General features: G+C 45.4%; 1 protein-coding gene across 2 annotated transcripts in view; it reads right to left on the bottom strand.

Annotated features, from left to right (window-relative positions):
- Positions 1-672: 672 nt before the first annotated feature.
- FBXL7 (F-box and leucine rich repeat protein 7) overlaps positions 673-25,609 on the bottom strand; it is a 391,544-nt gene continuing 366,607 nt past the window's right edge. For both annotated transcript variants that reach the window (XM_027074459.2, XM_027074455.2), the window contains exons 3-4: positions 12,523-13,134; positions 673-4,057 (exon numbers count right to left, since the gene is read on the bottom strand). In XM_027074459.2, the coding sequence (XP_026930260.1) occupies positions 3,321-4,057; positions 12,523-13,134 (1,349 nt within the window). In that variant the 3' untranslated portion in view covers positions 673-3,320. The remainder of the gene's footprint in view (positions 4,058-12,522; positions 13,135-25,609) is intronic.

Below are 25,609 nucleotides of genomic sequence, written 5' to 3' on the forward strand. Positions count from 1 at the left end.
TTGCCATATTTCCCTGCTAGGTGGTTTTAATGCTTTAAGACCTTTTAAAAGATTTATAGCAACCAATAGCATAATTTTGAAGATTACTCCAATGTTTGCATTAGGGCCAGGGGAAGCGCATTCAGGTCCACAGTTACTTATCCACAATTCTGAAATCTGGAAATCTCTGAAGGAATAGAAGATTTTTTTTCATTGTGTTTGGTGCAAATTAATTTGGTGACAGAATCTGACCTGAATGGATGCAAGGCTCTTTACAGTCTCTAATAATCTTACACAGTGTGACTATTTGTACCTATTGCTAACATGTTTGACTAATGTTTGACTAAGGGTGCTGTTCTAGACTCTGCTAGAGGTATTTCAAAATACACCACAGGTAGCTTCCTAAAATATAAAAAAAAAATTATGAATTCCAAAATACATCTGACTCCAAGAGTTTGGGTTAAGGAATTGAAGACCTGAACCAAACTGTGAAGGTAATGATTTTTCACCCGCCTCCTAATTTTCAGCCACAGTCACTGAACCAAGGGAAATGACAAAATGCAACTTTAAGTGGACAAGAGCTGCAGTGACCTGACTTGCTCTCTACTTCAGAAGAGAGCTTGCTCACCCTTGGATGTCCCTCTCTGAACACCATGTTCCTCTGGCCAGGGTATTAAATGAGGCTTAACCCAATTACCAACATATTGCTTTATTTCTTGGTGGTAGTAAATTAAGGCTTTCTAGAGTCATACAGCACGCAGTGATTGAACATTAGAAATAAAAAAACAACAATGAGCATTCATTTTCGCAGAGGCAGGAAGGAAGCAATGTTTTAAAACAGAGAGATTTCCTAGTGAGGCCTTTTGCTTGGTCTCTAAAAATCTGCTGAGCTGTTTCCCCAGTGACCTCTGCCACAGATTCCCACCCCAAGTGGAGGCAAAGCGGATGAAGAGAAGACGGGGAAAAAGGAGAGACGGGGAAAGACAGCATGTGCTGGGCAATGAATGTAGAGGTCACCTTTGACTCCTGTTTGGAAGACAGTTTAGGTGATGCGGTCAGGTGATGGTGATAAAGGTATTTTTAATGGGACACCTATTCTCTGGTTCAGGGAGCCGTTTTGGATCTCTCTTCTCATTCCAGGAGTATGAAAATACCACTTGGAAGACCCCGGTGCCAAGGGGTAGGGACAATCCTCTGTTGGCTCTCAAATTCTGAAATTTTAGACAGTCACAGAGCAGGGGAACTCTACCTTCAACCTCATCCATGACTCTAAACCCTGTGCTATCTCCAGGATACTATTCCCAGCCAAGCAATTCATTTCCCCCCGTGGCACGTAGTCTCGATTGCACACTAAGTTGTTGGCGATGTTGACTGGAGAGGAGGTGATGTCATATGACGCACGAGAGGAACCCCCTAGGCAGGTGCCACGTCACTCTATCTTTTCCTTCCCAACATAAGACAAAGAAACACAGTGAGCCGACGGTGGGAATGCAGCTGTTGACTTGCGTGTGGGCTCGATGTGAAACAAATTCCATACACCTGGCTTGGAGATGCAGAGGTTCTGGGTTGGGGAGGTGGACCCTTTGAGAAAGAAATGGCGGAGTACTTGAATAGTGTTGAAGGAGAGTGGTGGCTAGAGAATAATCTGGGAAAAGTCATGTGTGGATTAACCAAAGGCAACTAAATTTCATGAAAATGAGCAGCGGACTTTTCTGGCATCCTGATCTCACACGCATGAAGCTAGCAAATGGATCGCCATCCAAATAGGGCCATTTAAAGTTCCTATTTGGCAAGAATTTTAACGTTCTATTCCAAGGGCCTGGTTGGTGGACCGGCGCCTGAGTTGTATCAACTTCCTTCTTCCATTTGCCTGACATTTTTGAGTGAACAGTATTTAAACACCTGAAAGTCTGTTGTGCATTCTTGGACAGAGAACATTTAGAGAGCCACGGGAGAAGGCACCCGAGGTGGCAAATCTGCACCGTTAAACACTTATGACTTAACCCCAACAGGCTTCATGCGATGATGTCTGGATGCCCAAAGAAATAAATAGATGAGAAAAGTCGAAATGTGATCTGAATGACAAAGAACCAACAGGCCTGTTTCTGCCAGCTGCCGGGCAGACCTGCCTGATGCAGGCCACAGGTGCACTGAGAGGGACTGGAAAAACCTTGGAAGACATGCGTTCTCTTGGGCCTCCCTTGTTAATTAAAAATCGTGAGGGTCTTTCCTCCTATTTGAAAACACTCAGCAAGATCACCTTGACTGGGGATATGGGCTGTGCTGTGCGTAGGAATCCCACTGCCTCCACAAGAGGGCGTCGGGTGCACCCATGTGGGAAGCCCTTGTCACAGACACGATCCACCTAGGGGGACAGGGAGGGTGCCCAAGAGACTCACCCACCAAAATAAACAGGGGTGGAGTGACATTCGGATTGGAGTGAAGGAACTATAGGGCATTCACGCTGGCACTTCTGAATCTCCTGAAAGCACCTTCCAAAACCAATAGAGGTGGATGCCTCCTACGGTCCAGGCCAGGGTGCTCCTGTTTATTGACATCTCTGTCCTCTCAGTTCTAAAATGGGAAGGGAGCGGATCCTGGGGCAGGGGTGGCCTCTGATTCAGTGCTGGAAGCTGAAGCCCAGAGAGGTCAAGTGGTTTGCCCAAGGTCACACAGCTATTTAGCGGCAGAGCTGGGGGGAAGAATGCAGCCCCCCCTCCCTCTCCCTCCCCTGCACCGTGCTGCCTGGACAAGTGATTCTTTAGAAAAGGGTCGTTAGCACTTTGCATATACCACTTTGTATATTCTTTAACGAGAATCTGCCTGGGTGTGGGATTGATGGGTAGGGCTTAGGCCAATGAAGCAGTTTAAGGGGGAGGAGGTCCGGAGAGCATCACTATTCGGAGGATTTGTGGCTGCTGCTGGCGAGGGCGGGGTGGGGGTGGAGGTGGGGGCGCAGGGGGTGCGCGTAGAAGCCTGGGAGGTGGCCAGGGGCGGAGAGACAGAGAAAAGAGGCGTCCTCCAACACTCCGCCGCCAGCTTGCCGAGGCACGCCTTTCGGGAGACGAGACGCTGCCTCGGCAGGACCCGACCACACGACCGGTTCGCTGTCAACAGAAATTCGTGCCCCTCCCCCCGCTCCCCCGGGGTCTCCCCCCCCCCACTCCCCCTTCCTTCCCTTGACCCCTGTGGGCCCGCCAGACATAGGGAGAAAGAAAAGCCGGATGCCTAAGAACCTTCCAGGAAGAAAGAGCTGTTACGAGCGAGCGGCGGTCGGTGCTTACATACGCTGCTTTCTAGAAAGGGGTTCGTGGGGTCCGTGCGGCGCGCGCCAAGCGCGCTCAGAAGAAGGCGGGGTTGGTGTGCTCGATGACGCAGCGCTTGCAGTGGCGCTTCACGAAGCGCAGGGCCTCCACGGACACCTCGCAGTCCTGGACGTTGAGCATCTGCAGGTCGAAGCAGTTGGCCGCCACGATCTGCAGGCCCTGGCCCGTGATGCTCTCGCAGGACTTGAGGCTGAGCCGCTTGAGGTTGAAGCAGTTCAGGGCCAGGCACTCCAGGCCCGTGTCGGACACCAGCGGGCACTTGCCGATGTCCAGGGACTTGAGCTTGGCGCAGTTCTTGGCGAGGTACTCCACGCCGTGGTCCGTGAGGCCCTCGCAGCCCCGGGCGTTGAGGTAGCGCAGCTTGCCGCAGTACTTGGCCACGTAGCGGATGCCCACGTCGGTCACGCGGCCGCAGTGGGCGATGCTGAGGTACCGCAGGCGCGACTCGAGCTTGGCGATCTCGCGCAGGCCGAAGTCGCTGACGAAGCGGCAGTCGCTGACGCTCAGCTCCTTGATGGAGGCGCAGTAGACCATCAGGTAGCGCAGGCCCTCGTCGGTGAGGCGCACGCAGCGGCGCAGGTACAGGTGGGTGAGCTGCGTGCAGTGCGCGGCGATCGTGTGCAGGCCCTCGTCCTCCAGCACGAAGCAGTCCGTCATGTCCAGGTAGCGGATGGAAATCTGTTTGCCGTGCAAGGGGGACAGTTTAATGGAGGCCTCCCGGGTCAAGCTGATGCAGGTCACTTTGGAGCACCCTGCACGGAGAGACAGAACACACGCTCAGAGAACCTCCGGGAAGGCGGGAGGCGGGGGGTGGGGGGTGGGCTGGGGAGCCCCGATCCCCTCCGCGAAGGTGGGGGGTGTACCGTCGTGGGGTCCTGCTGCCCCGCCCCGCCAACGTGCGCGGCCCCGGCGTTACCCTTTCCCTCCTGTGGCCCCCGCGGAGAAGGTTAAGCAAGAACGGGTCCTGCGTGTTTGTCTGATCGGGTAACAACTTCGGTTATCTGGGTTGCAGAGGCTTCCCGGGCTTTTGAGTCGGAAAACTGCGCTTTGAATTAATTCCACATCCACCACCAGTTGCCGGATGTTGGGCCAATCAGTCCTTCCTGTGTCTTAAAATGAGGGGTGATCGCTTAAAAGGAGCACTTCCTTTGTCTTAAAAGGGGGATGATCCCGTTCCCTGAAAGGTGGCTGTGAAGAATAAAGGAGACCCTGCTTGTAACACATCTTGCCCTGGCCCAGGAACGTTCCGGAAGCTCCCTAAGGGCCGATTCTCACCCTGCAGTGGTCTGGTAGCTCTGTGGTCAAAGAGGTAAGGTAATGCAAGAAGGGTTGGCCATGGTCTAGGGTTGGCAGAAAGAGCGCTGGCTTGGGAGGCACAGCTGGTTCAGGTCTACCTTTTTAAGGCCCCAGGCAGGACGCCTAACTTCTGTGTCTCAAGGTTCTCCTCTATGCAGCGAGCATGAGTAGCTGGTGTGCCTCTACTGTAGGGATATATTGAGAATTCAGTGAGATGATGGGTACAGAGGTACTTGGAAACTCCAGGGAAATATACACATAATTATTAATCTGAGATAAGGTGGCCACCTGGAGACTCAATTCAACCCTCTTTGGTCCAAGAACAACTATATCACCTGGATTATTGCTCTAGCGACTCAACCAGTATCCCTGCCCTGTCCCTTACTCCCAACTTTATCCTCAGAGCCGCTCTCCTGAAAACCAGAACTGGAATCATGTCACTTTTCTCAAAGCCTCTGGATACCACCCATGGCACTCCAGGTGTGAAACCTCAAGTCTGAGGGGGCCTCTGAGGACCGGTACCGCTGTGCTCTCTGACGTCATCTCTTTCCCCACTCCTCTGACTCCACTGGCCTCCTTGCTGGTTCCCAGACACCCTCAGGTGCCTTCGGGCCTCAATGTCTATGCATTGTACCGTGCTTCCCCGGTTGCCCCGTGGGCCATCCCCACTCTCTTGGGTCTCTGAGCAAATGTCCAACTTATTGGCCAACTCTTCCCCAATCACCCTGTATCAAGTGGTACCCCCGGCTTGACTCCCACTTATTTTCAACACTTTTCATCACTTTGTGGCACAATGCATTTATTTGTTCATTTATGTATTTGCTGTCCTCACTCTGCAATATAAGTTCCTGAGGAAAGGGATTCTGGGCTGTTCACTGCTGTACCCCTCATCCCTGGTTCATAGCTGCTGTTCACTAAGTATCTGTTGAATGAATGAATGAGTGAATTATGGAGTGAATAGAACCTTCTATAGGAAGATCAGAGAGGACAACTTATTTTTTTTTGTTTGTAGACAACAAATATTTATTTCTCACAGTTTGGAGGCTGGGAAGTCTAAGATCAAGGTGCCCTCCAATGCAGTTCCTGATTCCTGATGAGAACCCTCTTGTAGACAGCTGCATTCTTGCTGTATCCTCACACTGTAGAGAGAAGAGCAAGTTCTCTGATCCTGTCATAGGGGCTCTTCCCTCATGACCTCACGTAAACCTAATTACTTCCGAAAGGCCCCACCTCTTAATACCATCACACCAAGGGCTAAGGTTTCAACATGGATTTGGGGGAGACAGGCATTCAGTCCATAACACTTCCTTCTTCTTCCCACACGCTAGGCAGACCTTTCCCCTCAGGCCAGTGCTTTCATATCAGAAATGTCTCTAGCAGATGGAAATTAGGGATAAAGCATGCCCAGCACACGGGAGGCCCACCCCCATCAAACGGGGGGGGGGGTGGGATGAGGAGTTTTCTCTCTGTAGTTAAGTATGCACAAAATACATGACTTTACCTCTCGGCCCCTGAAGCCTATATAAGTGTCTAGGAAATACTTGTGGACCTTGGTCTAGAGTTACTTCTGCCCCACTTAGATAGGATAATTTAAATTCAAACATTTAAATGTCCTCAGGACTTTGACCATGGCTGATGTATATTTATACTGCAAAACAGGTGTCTATGTCTATTTTACAATGAATTATAATGCCTTTTATTTGTATTAAATTATGAAGTTTCCAGAATGCTTTTATGAACATTTTCTTACCTGATTCCTAATCCATTTTACTGATAAGGAAATTAATGCTTAGGAAGACTTTTGTGTTTTGTTTTTTTTTTTAGATCTAGAAAGCCCTTTAATACTCTGTCCTTCCTCACACGATTGGAAGATGTCTTTAGCTATCTCCCTAAATCTAGCTATTCTTACCCTAAGAATATGTGTATAAATTATACATTGTATACATCATATACTATATATAATCATACATGAAATACGAATTTCAATATATATTTCAGTTCACTATATATTAATATATAAATATATATAATATACTATATATACAAATATACTATATATAAAAACATACAGTAATATACATATTTTACATATGTATACATATGTATTATACACTTTATGTATGTATATATATATATATATACACACACACACACACTTTATGTAGTGGGATGAAGTATCTATCCATACACATTGATTTATGTTATATATTGATGGCACACCATTTATATTTATATACTAAAACTATACTGTAATATACATATTTTACATATATGAAAGTATGCTGTAATATATATATGTATATGTAATATTACAGTATAGTCTTAGTATATAAATATAAATGTGTGCCATCAATATATAACATAAATCAATGTGTATGGATAGATACTTCATCCCACTACATAACGTGTATATATATTTTTCATTTTCTCTGTGCTCATCCTGAATCCTTCTGGCAATTCCAAAGCCAGGTGCTTCACCTCAGGCACCTCCGTGCTCTGGCTGCTCAAGCAATACCCAAGCTCCCAAGTGGTGACATAATAGTGCTAATGGGGACTTTCCTCCCACGTCTTGGCAGGCTGCCCAGGAAACTCTTATAAAATTCAGGCCCTGGGAGTAATGAGGTTCAAAAGCCAAGTGCTACCAAGTCAAAGAATTTCAGGAAGGAGTAAAGCATACAGTCCAATGCTGGAGAACAAAGCTGTGACTCGTCAGAGGCCGTCCACTCTGCTCCAATAGCCTCTGTGGTTTTGCAGAAGGTGGTTCAGCTTCTGCTTTGAAAGTTGTTCCTTTCAGTTTCAACTTCGGCTTTGAAATCGTCCTTTGTTTTGAGTTTCTTTTTTTGTTAGAGCAACTGTAATCCTGTTTCTATGGAATTTCTATGTCCACAGTAGTGGTTTTCCCATCTGTGATGCCTGTGAAGGCACTTTGGGTTTCAAGATCATACGACAACCTTTGTTCCTAAACTCTTAGTTCTGGTTTCTTATTTATTTATTTATTTATTTATCTTAAATATCTAGTAAAATCCGATGCACTCCAGGAAGGACAGTATGTTTGATTCAGGGAAATATATGCCTTGTGTTTGAAACTGAGTCCCCAATTTAATGAAATACTGGTTAAGCTCAGTTTTGGTGGAAGACACTACTTTGATATGCTTGCATTGTTTTAGAGCAGTAATTTTAAATTTAAGCTTCGGTCTTAATTGCTACAGGCTTGTTAGGTTTGGCTTGAGAAGAAAATAAATTGGTCCATGGCTGAGTAGGTAGTATCTGTGGTTAGTTCATGCATTCATACATTACAGAGGTGCAGACCACCGTAGAAATCCTCCCAATTAACCTTTATTTTTTTTAAAGATGAGGTATCTCACACTCAGTAATATTATGGGACTTGTACAGCCAGACTAGGGAACGTTTCCTGATCCAGGGCTTCGGTTATAGGAGAGGAGGTAAGAAATGACGAGGATATGGTGGGCAACTGATGAACCGCATGAGAGATTTACTGTACATGTGTCGGCACGAAGTGAACATTTAGATACCGAGGACTCAGGAGTCTTGGAAGCGGTGATTATCTATAAGGGGATTCTTGACCGAGGGGAGCACTTTGGTTACATAATATGGAGCTCAGGTAGTAAGTAACAGCACAAGCAAATATGAGAGACAAGAAAGCAGGGGGGCAGAGGGGTTGTGACGAGTTTCCACAGGGTGGAATGCAGGGTTTCTGAAACGATTTGATGGGAACTAAGATAGGAATGGTCCACTGGGATCAGATTATGGGGCCTGCCCTAATACTCAGGGTTAGGAGTATGGATAGTACTCAGTGGGAAATGAACAATATAGGTTGAACAGATCTCTGGCGTTTCTTCCAGATTTATTCCAGATCTGGCGTTAGTTCCAGATTTGGTTCTCCTTTCACAAATATAATCTTCGTTAACACTTCCTCTCGTTATTGGGGTAATACCTCTACCTTCTCTGGGATATAAGATGGTGAAGTCAACATAGACCAAGTACTGACTTCCAAGCATGTTTATAACAATGACAATCCAAAAATAATGACAACAGTCATGACTTAGTGCATGCCTGCTACACGGTTTGGAGCAGAGCATACATGTTTATTTGATACTTAAATATTTAATATTTATGTTAACCATTGATATTTATTAATTTCCCAACCAAACCACTTCTACTGATAAAGAAGTTTTAGCCACGGTAGCTTCCTAAATGCGTGTTTAGAGTATTAACCAATGGCAATTTTGTCTGAACCTTTTAGAAGTCAAGATGACCACTGAAGACTTTGACACACATAAGTTCACATAACTGTGGTATCCTCAAGTGCAAAGACAGAACATGCCTCATTTTTGCCCTCATAAAGCTTATAATGAATTGAGAGAAAGGAATCTGGGAATATGCAAATACTCAATTGCAAAACCCAGTGATGCTTTACCTGCCTGTACTCAAAAGGCAAAGAGCTGGGAGGAAACTTAACTTGCTGGGGGTCAGGCAGGGAAGGCTTTCCTTACGGGATACTTGGATTAGAGCTTGGCCAATGAGAAGGCTGTTAAGAGGGCTGTTGGGGAGGGACAGATGAGGGAACAGCATGTAAGCCAGAGAGGTGTCCACACGCCCCAGTGTGCACAGATGTGATGTGTTTGGAGAAACATACACACGTGTAGAGAGCCAATGGCTCCATAGAGGGGAGCACTGAGTGGAAAAAGTGACATGTGAACCTAGGGCAGCTCATGAAGGGCCGTCTACGCTTTGCTGCAGAACTCGAATTCTTCCTGGAGGTTATGGGGAGCAACTGGAAATTTTATGCAGGAAAATGTATGGTTTGACTTGCTGTTTGAAAAAAAGTGCCTCTGGAGGTTGGTTGTACAGAGGGTCGGTTGATGGGGTTGAGATGAACGTAAGGAGAATGGCTAGTGAATCATGCATCGTGGCAGCAGGTAGAGGAGAGGGGAGAGAATCAAGGTACTGGGCAAGTAGAAGCACCTGCACAGGATTCTACTGGTTCTGTGTGTAAGATCAGGAAAAGAAAAGCAAGGAGGACTCCCAGGTCTCCAGTTGGAAGAGGACCCTTTGAAGCAATTTCATCTGCAAGAATTACGCGGTTTTACACTTTGAAAACTGCCTGGCTTTACCACATTCCATTGATGTTCAAAGATATTATTAATGGTGACAGTTAATTTTATGTGTCAACGTGAGTAGATGACAAGGTGCCGAGACACGTGGCTAAACGTTTCTGGGGGTACCCGTGAAGCCGTTTCTGGGTAACATTAACATCTGAATCAGTGGACTCAGTAAGGCAGTCTCCCCAGTGTGGATGGGCATCATGCAATCTGTTGAGGGCCTGAACAGGCGGAGGAATGGAGAATTCTTTCTCTGCTTTCGCTGTTTGAACTGACACATGGGTCTTCTCCTGCTTTCGAGCTGAGACTTATACCATCAGCAGTCCTGGTTCTCAGGCTTGTGGACTTGGACTGAACTGCATTCCCAGTCCTCCTGGGTTTCCAGCTTGCAGATGGCAGATAGATCTCTTTGCGCGCGCGCGTGCACACACACACACACACAGACACACACACACATTCTGTTTCTCTGAAGAACCCAGACTAAATATTAATACAAGGTAATATGTGATCATGACAAAACCCTACAGCTAGTTGTAGTCAGTTTCAATGACTTGAAAAGATAGCTTTTAAAGTGGGCACACTAGGTTCAAGGAAGGCAGTCTCACATCCTCTTGGGGAATTAAGCTCTAGATCAGGGATGAATCTTGCAAAGTCAAGTTTACTGCCAACGAGAAGGTCAACTTGAAAACCAAAGGGAACAAGGCATAGGGAAATTACCTCTGGCAGCCCTCTGGCTTCTCCCAGTATCAACATAATGTTGCCAGATTCCCTCAAAACTGGAGGGCACCATTTGGACACCTCCCCCCCCCCCCCCCCGCCCCAGCTGGAATTCTGTGCTCTTAACTTGGTGAGTTAGAGATTCCCTTGTGTATACAATCGCCACATAGATCACAGGGGGTCACAGAGAGGGCATGTGAGAAAGCCACAAATATATTAGGCTCTGCAAATTAGGGTGATACAGAAGGAGGGCATCATGGCTTACGTAATGGTTAGTCAAAAGGGCGAAGCAGGGTCCACTCACTCAGTTAGAAGCCCAGGAATTTCCATTCCCAAAGTAGTTTCCATATTTCTGAATTTCCAAAGGACTCCAAAAGAGAGGGCACAATTTGCAGCCTGGATGAAGGGTGCGTGGGAACTCCTTTAACAAAGATGGGGATTCCAAAAACAAGGCCTTCTCTAATCTGATTTTCGAAAAGAAAAGGAAACGAGGTTCTGAAAACCAGGCTCAGAATGTTCAGAATCTTAGCATGTTAAAGAAGCCAATTCCTCACTTTTTTTCCTTTTAACTGAAGAGGAAACACATCGAGAGAAAGCTGTGAACTGTCCCAAATCACAGAGTTTTGAAACCAGTCTCCATCACATCACAATGCGTTCCAGAATTCCTTGGAGGAAAAATGTAAGAAAACCTCTTTGTTTCCTGCCTCTTTATGCCCGCAGCTGCTCATGACTAACTGAACGTACGGTTACTATGGTTTTGTCCTGAAGCCAGCTGAAGGAGGGGAGAAACGAGTTGCTTTCCAGCAAGGGAAAGAATCTGCGAAAAATAATTGACTGTCATCTGAAATATTTTCAGATGTCGGCTTTTGAAAGAGAGAGCAAGCTCAGAGAGTGGACTTTTCCTTCAGATTTTGTTGGAGGGTCTCATTTCCCTCAGATGCTTGTAAATCCCAAGTTCTGTTTATTTGCCTGTCACCGTGGTTTTTACTGCTTGACCCCTCCCCAACCATCCCTGAGGTGGTGGCTCAGGCTGTTCATTTCTTTAACTCCCTGATGCATCTTACACATTTCAGCCTCTCAAATGTTGGCCTTTTGACTGGGCAGTGAAGGAGATAAAGGCTGTCAGTCGGCTGGATCCTCGTCTGGCACCAAAGTGTGAGTCTGGGTTTTAATTCTTCCTGCCAGAGAGAGGTTTTCGAGCAAAGCAACCATGCTGGGATTTCCTTCAATTTTAAAAAGATCTAAAGGCTTCCCTCGATGGGCCTGATTCTTGCACTACGTAATTGAGAATGCTGCTTAAAAAATATATATATACAAAATCAACCCAAGGGTGAGGAGAGTGGAGGTGAAATATAAGGAGACACTTGGACAGGATGGATTTTCCCCAGTGTCTGCAAGATGGCAGGCAATTCTGAGCACAGCCCAGAGCACAGAGTCAGCTCAGACACAGCTTTTGGGCTCAGGGTGGTGTCTAAACTGCCTGTGTCTGAGTTAGTTACTTGGTTCCCATTTCTGTGGTTGCTCTGACATTAAGTGACAGCCATGGGGAGGAAGGGTGTTATTTAAAAGTCAGACTAACTTAACGGCCAGACAAAACGGTGACACTAGTGCCTTTAAGAAGTTGGCATTGTCTGGGGCGCCTGGGTGGCTCAGTCGGTGAAGCGTCCGACTTTTAGCTCAGTTCATGATCTCGTAGTTCGTGGGTTCGAGCCCCGCGTCGGGCTCCGTGCTGACAGCTCGGAGCCTGGAGCCTGCATCAGATTCTGTGTCTCCCTCTCTCTGACCCTCCCCTGCTCACGCTCTCCTCTCTCTCTCTTTCTCTCAAATAAATAAACATTAAAAACTTAAAAAAAAAAAAAAAAAGAAGAAGTTGGCATTGTTTGATGAAAGGGAGACCTCTGGCCTCCTGGGGTCCTGATTGCATAGAGACGGTTTCTCCGGAAGAGTCAGCCTCCCTGCTGCCCACCCTCCGTCCCTACTGGCTATCAGGGAGGGGACCTCCTCCAGGCAGCGGTGTCCCTCTCCCGCTTCGGGACGGTGCACCGGAGGGCCCCCCCGACGGGAGGTCAGCTGCCGTTTACCTGACACATCCAGGTGCTCCAGGTTGGGGCACAGGGACACCACGTCGAAGACCGCCTCGTTGGAGATGTTGTAACAGCCCGAGACCTCCAGGCGCCGCAGTTCCGGGCAGCACTGGGCGATCGTGTAAAGCCCTCGGTCCGTGAGCCGCCTGCAGCCACTGACAGTTACGGTTTCCAGCATGAGACAGACGTTGGGTGTGTCCTGGCAGAGTCTGCGGGTCAGCACCTTGAGGGCGCGGTCCACGTTGATGGTCTCGCCCGTCAGGCGGATAGTCCTCCAGAGCCGCGGGTCCCAGGCCAGGTTGTACCAGCGGCGGCACACGCGCGCGCAGCGGCACAGCTGGTTGGTGGGCAGGAAGGAGAAGATGTGCACCATGGACTGGTCCGGGAGGCGCTCGATGCTGGCCTGCTCCTTCTGGGGTCGGGAGGCGAGCCGGATGAGCGGGTGGGTGAGGCGGGTCGGGGGCGGGGAGTGGACCATGGCCACCGTCTCCCCGGTGATGGACGACGAGGAGGTGGACGAGCCCCTTCCATTCTGAAATCCGGGCAGGGTCGGTGGACATATCAGGGCCGGGCTGGGCGTGCTCAGGGTGCGCATGCTCAGGTCGGAGTCTGGCAAAGGACAGAGAGCAAAGGGTTAAGGGTGGCGGCCGCGGAGCCCCGGGAAGGAGGCCGACGCCGCCGTCACGCGCATTCCACCGGTAACCCTTCCTGGGCAACCATCCCCCCCGCTGCATCCATCACCGGAAGCAGCAGCGCCGGCACGTTTCACCCGTTCCAGGCAAAGGCTAATCCTCCATCATCTCCAGGAGGGGCGGGCAACCTTTTCCGGGAAGGACCAGGTATGGGCACTGCAGGCCACACGGGAACTGTCTCTGCTGCCATCAGTCAGCCGCGCCACCGTGGTGCCAAGGCCGCCACAAACCGTCCGTAAACAAACGGCCGCTTCAATGACACTTGTTCTATCGAAACAGACCAGCCGGGCTCGTCCCGAGGGCCACGGCTCGCTGACTTCTGATCTACGTTCCTGGCGGTTATCTCAAGGGCACACCTTCAAAGTTTCATTATTTCTATTCTGGGAAGAAACCTCACATATTATGAACACAAACTCTTTTCCTTTTTCTAATCACATTTTGGTCAGGCGGATAATGATGTTCCGTTTACAGACACGGGAACGAGTTTCCGAAGAGAAAGAGATACAGAGAACACTGCTGTCTTCGCTCTGGCCCGTCCCCCAGTGTCCAGGCCCCCATCTTTTGATAATGGCACCCCAAACTCTGCCAGGGGTCTGAGGATCCACCCACTTCCTCCATTAGACCGGCCATTTCAGATGGTATTTCCAGGCCTTGACTACCTGTGGCAATATATGTTTTTCCTTATTAACAACTGTCTTCGGCATTCCAATGATGTGATTCGTATTGCTCCCTGACACCAGAAAAGATCACTTAATGAGGATAAGAGTGGTTTTTAAGCTTTTGAGGGATGAAGAGTTCTTTAGAATACCAATTCAAGAAGGCTGCTCATTTCATATCCCCACCTTGATAGCTATATCTATATGAAATAATTTAGTTTCTATATAAATATATTTATTTATCATACAATTTACATAGATAGCTGGACAGATGTATTTAGGATGACATTTATTCTGTCTCTCTAATGTCTATATATTTCACACACGCACGCGCGATCACACACACACACACACGCAGAGTATATTCATCCCCAAAGCATGAGTTTCTTATTCTGTAGAATAAATGATATGGGCCAGATGAATTCTAAGGTATTTCTAGCTCTAATTCCAGTTCCAAAGACTTAAACAAAAATTCTGTTCTTGTGTGCTTTTCCACATTTCATACTTGGGAATTTTCAAACACTTGTTTTTTTTCAAAGAACTTCCAATAATAACAGAGGACACAGGAACTTCTGACACGAGAATCTTCACTGAGGGTCTGTAGTTTTCCTACTGGTATCCTTTTTCTACTGCTATCATGTGTTCTTTCAATTTATTTCTTTATAACCTGACACTGAAAACGTCCTACACGTGCCCATGACTTTGCTCGTGGAGCATCTCTGAATGACTGCCTACTTCCTCTCCCCTTGTCTGCCTCTTGCAATACTAAGAACGAATGCTACCTCCTCTAAAAATATTTTCCTAATGTCTTTGAGAAATAATTAATCCCCTTCCTATTCACATCTCCATCCTTGGTTATTAGGCAGTTGTGAGTTTATCTTTCCCTGATGTGCTTGACTGTATTATTTTTCTCAATGTTGCACCTCTCTCTACAGCCACACATTTTTGCCAGGTGACTCTGCCATTCCTTCTAGGTGCAGTATATTTGCTCCATCCAGTGATGCTGGACTTGGCCACGTGACTTGCTTTGGCCAGTGAATATGAGGAGATGTGAACATGCCTGGCTAGTCCACTGACCTTACGGTGGGGAGAGGACCATGGAGAGGACAGAACTGGCTGAAACCTGCAGCTTAGAGCCACGCTCAACCAAACCCAGCTGGGGGCAGCCGATGCCCAGGTGAACCAGAGATGTGTAAGCTAACCCACTGAGCTTGGGGCGACTTGTTACACAGCATTACTGTGGCAGCAGATGACAGATATGCCTTCATTACACTAAAAGCTCCTTTGAGACAATGACTGAATCCTTTTCTTACTTGTGTCCTGGAAGCACCTGACATGGTTTATGGTACACGGTAGCTGCATATGAATGTTCTGAATTGAGAGGAAATACTTAGATGTTCAGAAAACAACGGTTTCTAGCTTGGCATGTGCTTCTGTCTCCCAGGTGGTATACCTACTGCATTTTAAATCGTTCATAAGAAAGGAAGTAGGTACCTCTCTCTTTCGTAATCAGGTAAAATAAACAGTAAATCCGTAAGGAAAAGTTTGCATGGAAACCAATTAGGGATTTCCAAACTGCCATCCAAGCTACTGCGGTACTAACCTTCGTCATTAGGTGAACTCTGAGAATTGCCTCCAAAGCCAGCCTTTTCCTTAGGCAGGTGAACAGCTTATTTAGGGCCAGGAGGGGAGGTCAATCTCAGGCTTTCAGCTCGGACGTTTAGTGGCTACGAGGGCTCTGACATCTCTCTCCTACCTGCCTACATTCTATTCACCTTGAAAGAGAAGCAGTACTCTGCAGAGACCTGCACATCGTGAGTTGGGCCCCCTGCGGGATGAACATACTCATAGTGGGGGTCGGGGCAGCTTCCTAAACCTGCATCTTTCACCAATTCACTTTTCTTCGCGTTCACACCCCCCCCCCCCTCCCCGCACTGAGGGAGAGAATGGGAATGCATCCAGACTGACCAGCACGGCTGCGCCTTTGGTGACGCATTCAGGTTTTTCTTTGCCAACAACCATACCCGAACGTTCCAGAATTCACACTCAGAAACGGAGGGCAGCCTCACACGTCTGTGAGGAACATTCTGCCCTGGAGGGGACTCAGGGGCAGGCACTAGCTCTCCGTCCTGCCTTTTCTAGAGCTCCACAGCAGGGTAGCAGTAATTCATGATCGCGTGGCACTGCTTACCCACGTGAGGAGACAAGTGGAGGGGGTCTGGGGGATTTCCACCAGGGCAGCTGGGTGTCTCTTTTGCCAGAATGTGCACCAGCATTCTCTGGTTATTTCCTACTTACTCAGATCAAGAACCTTCAGAGACTTTTTGAAAGGATATAATTTGTCATCATTGAATAAATAACACTTGAGAATTAAATAAATAATAAAGAATAATGAGTCATGCTACGGTCTAAATGTTGGTAGCCCTCTCAAGTTCATATGTCAAAATCCTAACCACCGAGGTGAAGGCATGAGGAGGTGGGGCCTTTCGGAAGTGATCGGGTCCCGAGAGTAGAACCCTCACAAATGGGATTAGTGCCCTTATCAAAGTCATTGTTATATCTCTTTGTTATATTACCTCCTTTATTATTACAGTGCCCTTCTTTGTCTCTTGTCACAGCCTTTGTTTAAAGTCTATTTTGTCCCATTGGGGCGCCTGGGTGGCTCAGTCGGTTAAGCGTCCGACCTCGGCTCAGGTCATGATCTCGCGGCCTGTGAGTTCGAGCCTGCGATGGGCTCTGTGCTGACAGCTCAGAGCCTGGAGCCTGCTTCAGATTCTGTGTCTCCCTCTCTCTCTGACCCTCCCCCGTTCATGCACTGTCTCGCTCTGTCTCAAAAATAAATAAAACATTAAAAAAAAATAAAGTCTATTTTGTCCCATATAAGTATTGATACTCCCTCTTTCTCTTCACATTGATTTGCCGTGATAAACATTTCCCCATCCCCTCACTCTCAATCTGCATGTGTCTTTAGGCGTGAAATGAGTCTCTTGTTGGCAGCATATAGATGGTTCTTGTTTTTTTAAATCCATTCTGACACCCTATGTCTTTTGATTGGAGCATTTAGTCTGCTTACATTCAAAGCAATTTTCGATAGATATGTATTTATTGCCATTTTGGTACTTGTTTGTGGTTGTTCTTGTATTTCCCTGGTTCTTCTCTTGCTCTCTTTCATGGCTTGCTAGCTTTCTATAGTGATGTGCTTGGATTCCTTTATCTTTCTTTTTTGCATATCTATTACTGATTTTTGATTTGTGGTTAGCATTAGGTTTGTCTATAACATCTTCTGCCTATAGCAGTCCGTATTAAGTTGATGGTCACTCAGGTTTGAACCCATTCTTTACTCACCCCCAACATTTTAGGTATATGGTGTTATATTTTACATCGTTTTATTTTGGGAATCTCTTGACTGATTTTTACAGATATACTTTGTTTTACTGTTTTTGTGTGTCCCACTTTTATAACTCTTACTTATGGTCTTTCCTTTTCATTCAGAGTCTCCTTTACCCTTTTTTCTTTCTCTTTCTTTCTTTCTTTCTTTCTTTCTTTCTTTCTTTCTTTCCTTCCTTCCTTCCTTCTTTTTTTTAGAGTTGGTTTAGTGGTCATGAACTCCTTTAGCTTTTACTTCTCTGAGAAATGTTATCTTTCCTTCTGTTCTGAATGAGCCTTGCTGGATACAGTATTCTCGGCTGCAGATTTTTTTTTTCTTTTTAGCACTTTCTATATGTCATGCTACTCCCTTCTGGCTTGCAAAGTTTCTCATGAAAAATCCATTGATAGCCTTATGGAGTTTCCCTTGTATATAACCATCTTCTTTTCTCTTCCTGCTTTTAAAATTCTCTATCAGGGGCGCCTGGGTGGCGCAGTCGGTTAAGCGTCCGACTTCAGCCAGGTCACGATCTCGTGGTCCGTGAGTTCGAGCCCCGCGTCAGGCTCTGGGCTGACGGCTCGGAGCCTGGAGCCTGTTTCCGATTCTGTGTCTCCCTCTCTCTCTGCCCCTCCCCCGTTCATGCTCTGTCTCTCTCTGTCCCCAAAAGAATAAATAAACGTTGAAAAAAAAAATAAAAAATAAATAAAAAAATTAAAAAAAATTCTCTATCAATAATTTTTGCCATTTTAATTATCTATGTCTTAAGGTGGACATCCTTGAGTTGATTTTGTTAGGGGATTTCTGTGCTCCTGGATCTGGATATCTGTTTCCTTTCCCAGGTTAAAGAAGTTTTCAGCTATTATTTCTTCAAATAAATTTTCTGCCCCCTTTTCTCTTTTTTATCTTCTTTTGTCTTATAATGTGTATGTTACGCTTGATGGGATTCGCTGAGTTCCCTACCTCTATTTTCATTTTGTAGATATATTTTTTCTCTCACTTGCTCAGCTTGATTACTTTCCATTACTCTGTTTTCCAGGTCACCAATTCATTCCTCTTCTTCTGGCCTGCTCTTTATTCCATCAAGTATATTTTTCATTTCATTATAGTGTTCTTCATCTCTGATTGGTTCTTTCTTATCTCTTTATTAAGGATCTCACTGATGTCCTCCACTCTTTTCTCAAGTCCAGTGACTATCTTTATAATCATTACTTTAACTTCTCTATCAGGCATATTACTTATCTCTGTTTCACTTAGGTCTCTTGCTTTTGTCTAACTCTCTGTGTCTGTTCCTCTGTGTTAGGACAGTCAGCTACATCTCCTGCTGGGAGTAGTGGTCTTCTGAAGAAGAGATCCTTCAGTGCCCTGCAATGTTCTCTGCTCACCAGAACCTGGTGTTTCAGGGTGCTTCCTATGTGTGCTGTGGGTGCCCTGCTGTTGTATCCTGGCTGCTTTTTCCTTTGCTCCAGTAGTCTGCAAATGCTCTCTTTTCCTGCTGTAGATAGGGTTGGCTCCCTGCCCAGGGTGGGGCACACAGTTTTAGAAAGATGTATGTCAGTCAGCTAGTGAAAGAAACCTGCTGCTGCCACTGCTGGGACTCGGGCTCTGCAAGTCATGCCAGCTGGGAGATGCAGTGTTGGCAAAGTTCACGCCAGTCTTCTGGGAGAGGGGGCCCACAGTTCCAGGACTGAGGCAAGTGATACTGGAAATGGTGGCTCCAAGGAAGCATGGTGGGGTTTGGTGTGAACAAGTAGGGTAGTGAATTTCAGAGCCACGATGCTTCTCACAGGTGGCCATGTGTTTATGCTGCACGGGCAGTGGAGGGAAGTGGCACCTGCCAGCTCCTTTGTTTCTGGAGAAGTCCCTCAGTGAACCCTGCGCCTCCTGGACATGCTCCAAAATGAGTAAACTATTCTCCTTCCTGTATGTTCCAGGCATTCTGCAAACTGCTGCTTCTGCCTTGTAGCTTTGTGGGCTGTCTGTCATGCTGTTTCTTTAAGAACGGGGACTCAGCTTCTTCTCACCTTCCAGGCTCTCCCAGAATTGAACCCACAGATTTGAAAAATTCTAGGCATTAAGTCCTGCTGGTTGTAAAAACTCATAAAATCCAGCTCCTGTTGTTTTCAAAGCCAAATGTTATGGGGATTTGTCTTACCCATGTGGGCTCCCTCGTGTGACAGCCTGTTTCTCTCCCTGCTCTGTACCCATGGATCCCTTCCCCCACTGGGTGGCTGCAGTCCCTTTATTCCCCACAGCATCTCCAAATGCATCTCTGCGCTTCCTACTCTGTTCAATATGGCCTCTTCTCTACCTTCAGTTATGGAGTTTGTTCTGCCAGTCTTCGGGTCATTTCCTGGGTCATTTACACCGATGTGAGTGTTACCTATTTGTATCTGTGGGACAAGGTGAGCGTAGGCTCCTCTTACCCTGCCATCTTCCCAACCTTCTCCAGAGCAGATGGCTTTTGAAATTTACCAACACTACTCTTTTCCCTGCAGACATTTTTTGAGGAAAATTTTTTTCAAAAATAAACATATACACTGATAATGAAATCTGTTAAATGTAGACTCAATGAGTTACTTTGTGGTAGGATGGATGGTTGCATGGAGGGGTGGACAGACAGCCAAAGGTATAAGAGGAAAAAGTATAAAGTCTGCAAAAAAGACATGTCTGGTTAATTACATTTTTTTAAGTGTTTATTTATTTATTTATTTATTTATTTATTCATTTAGAGGACACAAGTGGGGGAAGAATAGAGAGATAGGGAGGGAGAGAAAATCCCAAGTAGGCTCCACACTGTCGGCATAGAGCCTGATGTGGGGCTCAAACTCACAAACTATGAGATCCTGACCTGAGCCAAAATCAAGGGTCAGAGGCTTAAGCGACTGAGCCACCCAGGCACCCCTGGTTAATTGAAAATATAAGAATTAGAGAAGAGGTTACCAATTATGAATATGTAAGACTCTGTAAGAAAGACAGAGACACACATATGAAAGTGTCATGAAAGCAGAATGTGAGAATTTAAGGAAGTGAGCATGTATTTTCGTCATGAGATGTGTATTTTGTGGCCTGTGTCTCTCAATGATATTGGGAAGGTGGTTATGCACAAAAGACTGAAATCAAATGAAAAATACACAGCACTGATGTCAACAGGAATATATAGAGAATGGATGGCAAGCAGTACACAGGGATAGCCACTGGGTACGAAAATGCAGTAGGTTGGGCTGCTGCAAATTCTAGGATTACAGATTTATAGGCAGAAAAGAAAGTGACGATTCATTCTTTCGTTGGATCATTTACCACACATTATTACTGTGCTTGAGTGCCCAGTGGGGTCTAGGAAGGGAGGAGTTTTTGCATTTGACTAGATTCTAAAGCAAATATTCCTAGCCCAACTCCTTTCTGTACCACAGTCCCATTCAAGGACCTCCACAGCAAAGATTTTGACCTCTCCAATTTCTTGCATCCTTTAGGGAGCGAGAAAAATGACCCTTTTGAGAATGTGCTCAAATCAGCCTAAACCCAGGATGGTAAGGGATAGAACAGTTTGTCTAAGCCTGGAACAAAAGACAGTTTTCAGAAGTCCAAGGTAAAAACAATGACTACAGAATCTCCCAGTAGCATAAAACATTTGAACTCAACAATATTTTTGGTAAGCTTTTGGACTTTCTCAAAATGGTGCAATCTTTGTTTGATACAAAGGAGATCTTAAGGCAAATAAATATAATTATACTTTTTTATTCATATTTTCATCTATTGACTAAAGGAAGAGAAAGTTTAAGCACTGGTGATTACATTAATGATTTAAAACATTCCAAGTATGTAATTTATGTGGGAACAATACATTTAGTGTACTTAGGTTACTTTACATATGTAAAGACTACCAAAAAAATAGCTATCTTGGGGCGCCTGACTTCGGCTCAGGTCATGATCTCACGGTCCGTGAGTTCGAGCCCTGCATCGGGCTCTGCCCTGACCGCTCTGAGCCTGGAGCTTGCTTTGGATTCCGTGTCTCCCTCTCTCTCTGCCCCTCCCCTGCTCGTGCTCTGTCTCTCTCTGTCTCAAAGAGAAAATAAAATATTAAAAAAAATTTTTTTAAATATAGCTATCTTATTCTGGGGGAAAAATAAAACCCAATAAACTTGTTTTCTCATGGTTTCAAAAGTCCTGGAAATTTTGCATCTTTAGTAATTATAGTACAGTATCAAAAATATTCAAGGCATCTCATACACTCATGCTTATTAGACACATTTTCCTCTAACTAGATAGCTGCCTGTTTCGTACAAGTTTTTATTTTCAAACCACTGCTGTTTACACACGAGGAAGTCATATTTACATTACACTGGCCTTTCAAAGTCAAAATTTACAAAGCTACTCTGCATTTTCCCCCTCTGATTACCAAAACTTTTCTGCAAGATGCTTTCCATTATAAATTATCTTTCTGCTCAAGAACGCTTGCCATAAAAAGCAAGGTTTCTTTTCTTAGCTTAAACTCAAGCTTAAAAAAATAGATCTCTAAAACCTCACTAGTGAAAAAAAAATACAATCTGAGGGATCTTTTTCCTTCTTGTTTTCTTTCAAAATATTTTCTTTTAATGTGGTTCACATAATGTACACACCCTAGAACTTAGTTAAGGTATTGGTTGTATAAAGTGGAAATTTATATAGACAAGGTTAATTTTGCATTTTACCTGGAGAAAGTTACCTCTAGGACCCAAAGATTCTTTCTAGGATTGTCGTCCAGAAGGTGGCACCCCCCAACAGGATCAGATGGTGACAAAGACTTCTGTCCAAGAACAAAAACCTGCTTTGTTAGTCACGTGGACCAGTCCCATAAGGATAGGGCTACGGTGATTGATCCTTGCAGTCTTTTTTTTTTTTTTTAAGTTTATTTATTTATTTTGAAAGAGAGACAGAGCGAGTGGGGGGACAGGCGGAGACAATGGGAGAGAGAGAATTCCAAGCAGCCTGTGTGCTGTCAGCACAGAGCCCGATGTGGGGCTCAAACTCATAAACCGCAAGTACGCGACCTGAGCCAAAATCAAGAGACGCTTAAGCCACTGAGCCACCGAGGTGCCCCTGATCCTTGCAGTCATGATGAGGATGATGAAGCTTCTCTCCTGTCAGGGCATATGGTCTAGTGAAATGCCTGGCTCAGTCTTTATGCTGAGCACCAGTTCCCCAGTGTATCCAGTTTTTGACCCTATACGATGCTGGGTATGGATCCTCTTTGACCTTTAATTTTTCTAAAAGGCAACAGTCATACTGCTAAGGAAGCTTTTAAAGTGCATTGTTCTAAAGAACATAAATATAATCAATGAAATGTAGAGAATGGCATCTTTAGAAATGCAGTTTGATTTTGTCTCCAACGTGAATATCTACAAAAGATGTTTTAGGAAAGTAATGCCAGAGGAAATAACAGGTGACCTCAGAAACTATGTGAGAGTCCTGGGTTAAATTCATCAGCCTTATGGTTTTATCCTAGGTTGAAATGATGACTTCTCAGCACCTTTCTTTTTCTTATCTATAATATGGCAAGGGGAGATGACCTTATACTACTTATCCTTTAAAGGAACGTAGGATGCTTCATCCCTGTGAGAATTCACTGCTATTAGATGCCATCCTTTGCAAAAGGCAAGGGGATGTTCTTCTTATGGTTGAGCCTCTTTTGAGAATTTCCGTTTGAAGGTCTCAGATGCAAACTCTTTGACAGGCATCAGTAGTTAATGACATTAATTTAATCATATTTTAATTTTTTATTGCCCATCATAATTTATTTTTATTAGAAATTATCATCTATTTATCACAAGTGATGCTGGCCTTTCAAGTATTTGGCTTTTAGGCAATAATTGAAGTTTACTTTTAATGATATTAAATTCACAGTGGTACAGGTGGTAAGGAGATCGCAGCAAAAGTCATGACAGCATTTGTCAGTGTCTTAAGTTAAGGGAACGCTGTTAAGGTCAAAAAGAGCATTGAATACAGATGGCCCTGGGTTCCTGTCTCTGCTCTACGACGTGCAACCTGCATCGTCTAAGGCAAGCAGCCTAGAGCTTCATAAGACATAAGCCTCTTCTTCTGTAAACTGGAAATAATTCCACTCATTTTATAGAGTAATTAGATGAAGTCTATGAAAACTGGTATTGTTATCGGTAGAAGCATTTGACAAAAATTATAGTCTCTCAGAGGACTTCATGGGGAAAAAATTCTGGGCCCTCCCGTTGTGGAGCTATGTTTTAAGGGGTATCTGGTATCCATAGTCCCATCTTTATGAGTATTGTTGCCTCCGTAAACTTTTGAAATATCTTTCATGCTGGTGGGGAATAAGAGGGGGGAATATCATAAAAATCCATGTCTCCAGCACACAACATACTTAACTCTTGCTGAACGCAATATGGCCATTGCGTTTATTGGCGAAGGGATGTTGTAATTTTGAAATCCCTTTCTCATGGTTTGTGGGGAACAAGCTTAGGGATTCCCTGAGCTTGCACTGAGGGGTTCACAAGGCATAAAGAATTAGAAAGCCATAGGATGAACACACCCAAGTTTGGGTAAACAAGATTAGGTAAACAGGGCAAAGGCCCCCAGTCTAGGACAAAGATGGAGGAATAGAAAAGCCTCAGGATGAAAGCATCAAGAGTGAGGTAAACAAGATTAGGTATTCAGGGCGGTAACACTCCCCAACTTAGTACAATAGCAGAAAGCTGCTTTCGTAGGAAGGAAGGACCAAATTTGGTAAACAGGTAAACAGGGCTATAGACAGCAGTGGGGTGAAGCTGTCCAGAGGGGAGCTAATTAGCAAAAGAAAGGTTCCTTGTGGACCCTGAGGTAGCATGCTCTGTCTTTCTTGTACCCTAGGCAAGTTTACATAAACACAGGTGGAGCCTCAGTCTGCTGCAAACAGCCATCTGCCTGGCACCAGGACTTTGTTTTGTATTGGCCCAAACTCCTAACACCGCATATCTTCCAAACCCCCTTTCCTTCACACCCAGGAGTTAATGTCCATGGATCCATTGTCTCTTTGTGCACATCCATCATTCTTGTAAACCTCTGATCCTAATAAACATGGGGCAAGGGCCCTTAGTTGGGGCTCTTGTCTCCTCCCAGACATTAGCCTCTCTTGCATTTTAATCCTGCATTTGCTCTCTTGCTGGACAAGAGTCTACGACAATAGTTTAAGAAAACATATTTTTATACAATATAGTGGACTTGCTGTCTCATTTAGATTTCTCCCATGGCTTTTGAAATACCATCCTCTCTTCTCCTTTTTCTTTCTTCTTCTCAGATGCCGTTTGCTCCCCCTCTTCTGTGGTGTACCAATTATATATTGCTATTTCCCCAAGGTTTTCATTCTTTACTCTTTGTTAGCATCTGGCCTCCCCTGAGATGGGGGGAGGTGGGTTCATGCACTCACACGGCTTCAGCAATTGCCCATAAGCTCATGACCCCCCAAACTCAATATCCAGTCTGGACCAGGCTGTGTATCTCTCTCAAATATTAAACACATGTCTCCAAATACCTGCCATACCATTGCTACCTAATATATGATGGACCTAGCCACATGGGACTAGGCAAACTAAATTTAGTAACACTGAACTAAAAATTCAGCTCCATAGGTGCAGAATTCAGGAGCTCATGAGCCACTTGTGGCCAGTGGCTACGGTACTGGACAGCACAGATACAGAAAAATTCCACTGCAGAGAGTGTTAGTGGACAACACTATCTATCCTTTCCCTGAAAGGATATCTAGTCCTTTCCCTGAAAGTGTACTGGATATACCTTGGTTACAATACACACAAGGCTGAACATCAATGTCTTTGCAGAGAAGAGTCTCCTTCCCTTCCATTCCATGTTACTGTTAATGGTACCAATACTTGTCAGGTCTGCCTCCTAAGCTAAAAACCTAGGAATGATTTTGAATCCTACCCATATCTGACCAGGTGGTTAGCTTATGGAACTAACAGTCCCCTCTCCCCTTTTTCCATGGCTACCATCCCACTTGCAAGTTTTCAACATCTGTCTCCTCTCAATAATTCCTTACCTGAGAGTGCTGACTCTTCCTTCTAAACCCACCACTTTCATATAGCCTTTGCCCTGCGTTTTGTGTTAACCTTCTAAAATATGGTCCAACCTCCTGCCCCCAAACCTTGAATGACTCATTCCTTCTGTTGTGGGTTGAGTTGTGTCCCTGGCAAGATATGTTGAAGTTCTAATGGTATGGGTGAATGTGACCTTATTCAGAAGTAGGGTCTTCGTGGGGCACCTTGGTGGCTCAGTTGGTTAAGTGTCCAAGTTTGGCTCAGGTCATGATCTCGCCGTTTGTGAGTTCCAGCCCCACGTTGAGCCCTGTGCTGACAGCTCAGAGCCTGGAG

This window comes from Acinonyx jubatus, chromosome A1 (assembly GCF_027475565.1).
Source record: "Acinonyx jubatus isolate Ajub_Pintada_27869175 chromosome A1, VMU_Ajub_asm_v1.0, whole genome shotgun sequence".
Classification (NCBI taxonomy): Eukaryota; Metazoa; Chordata; class Mammalia; order Carnivora; family Felidae; genus Acinonyx; species Acinonyx jubatus.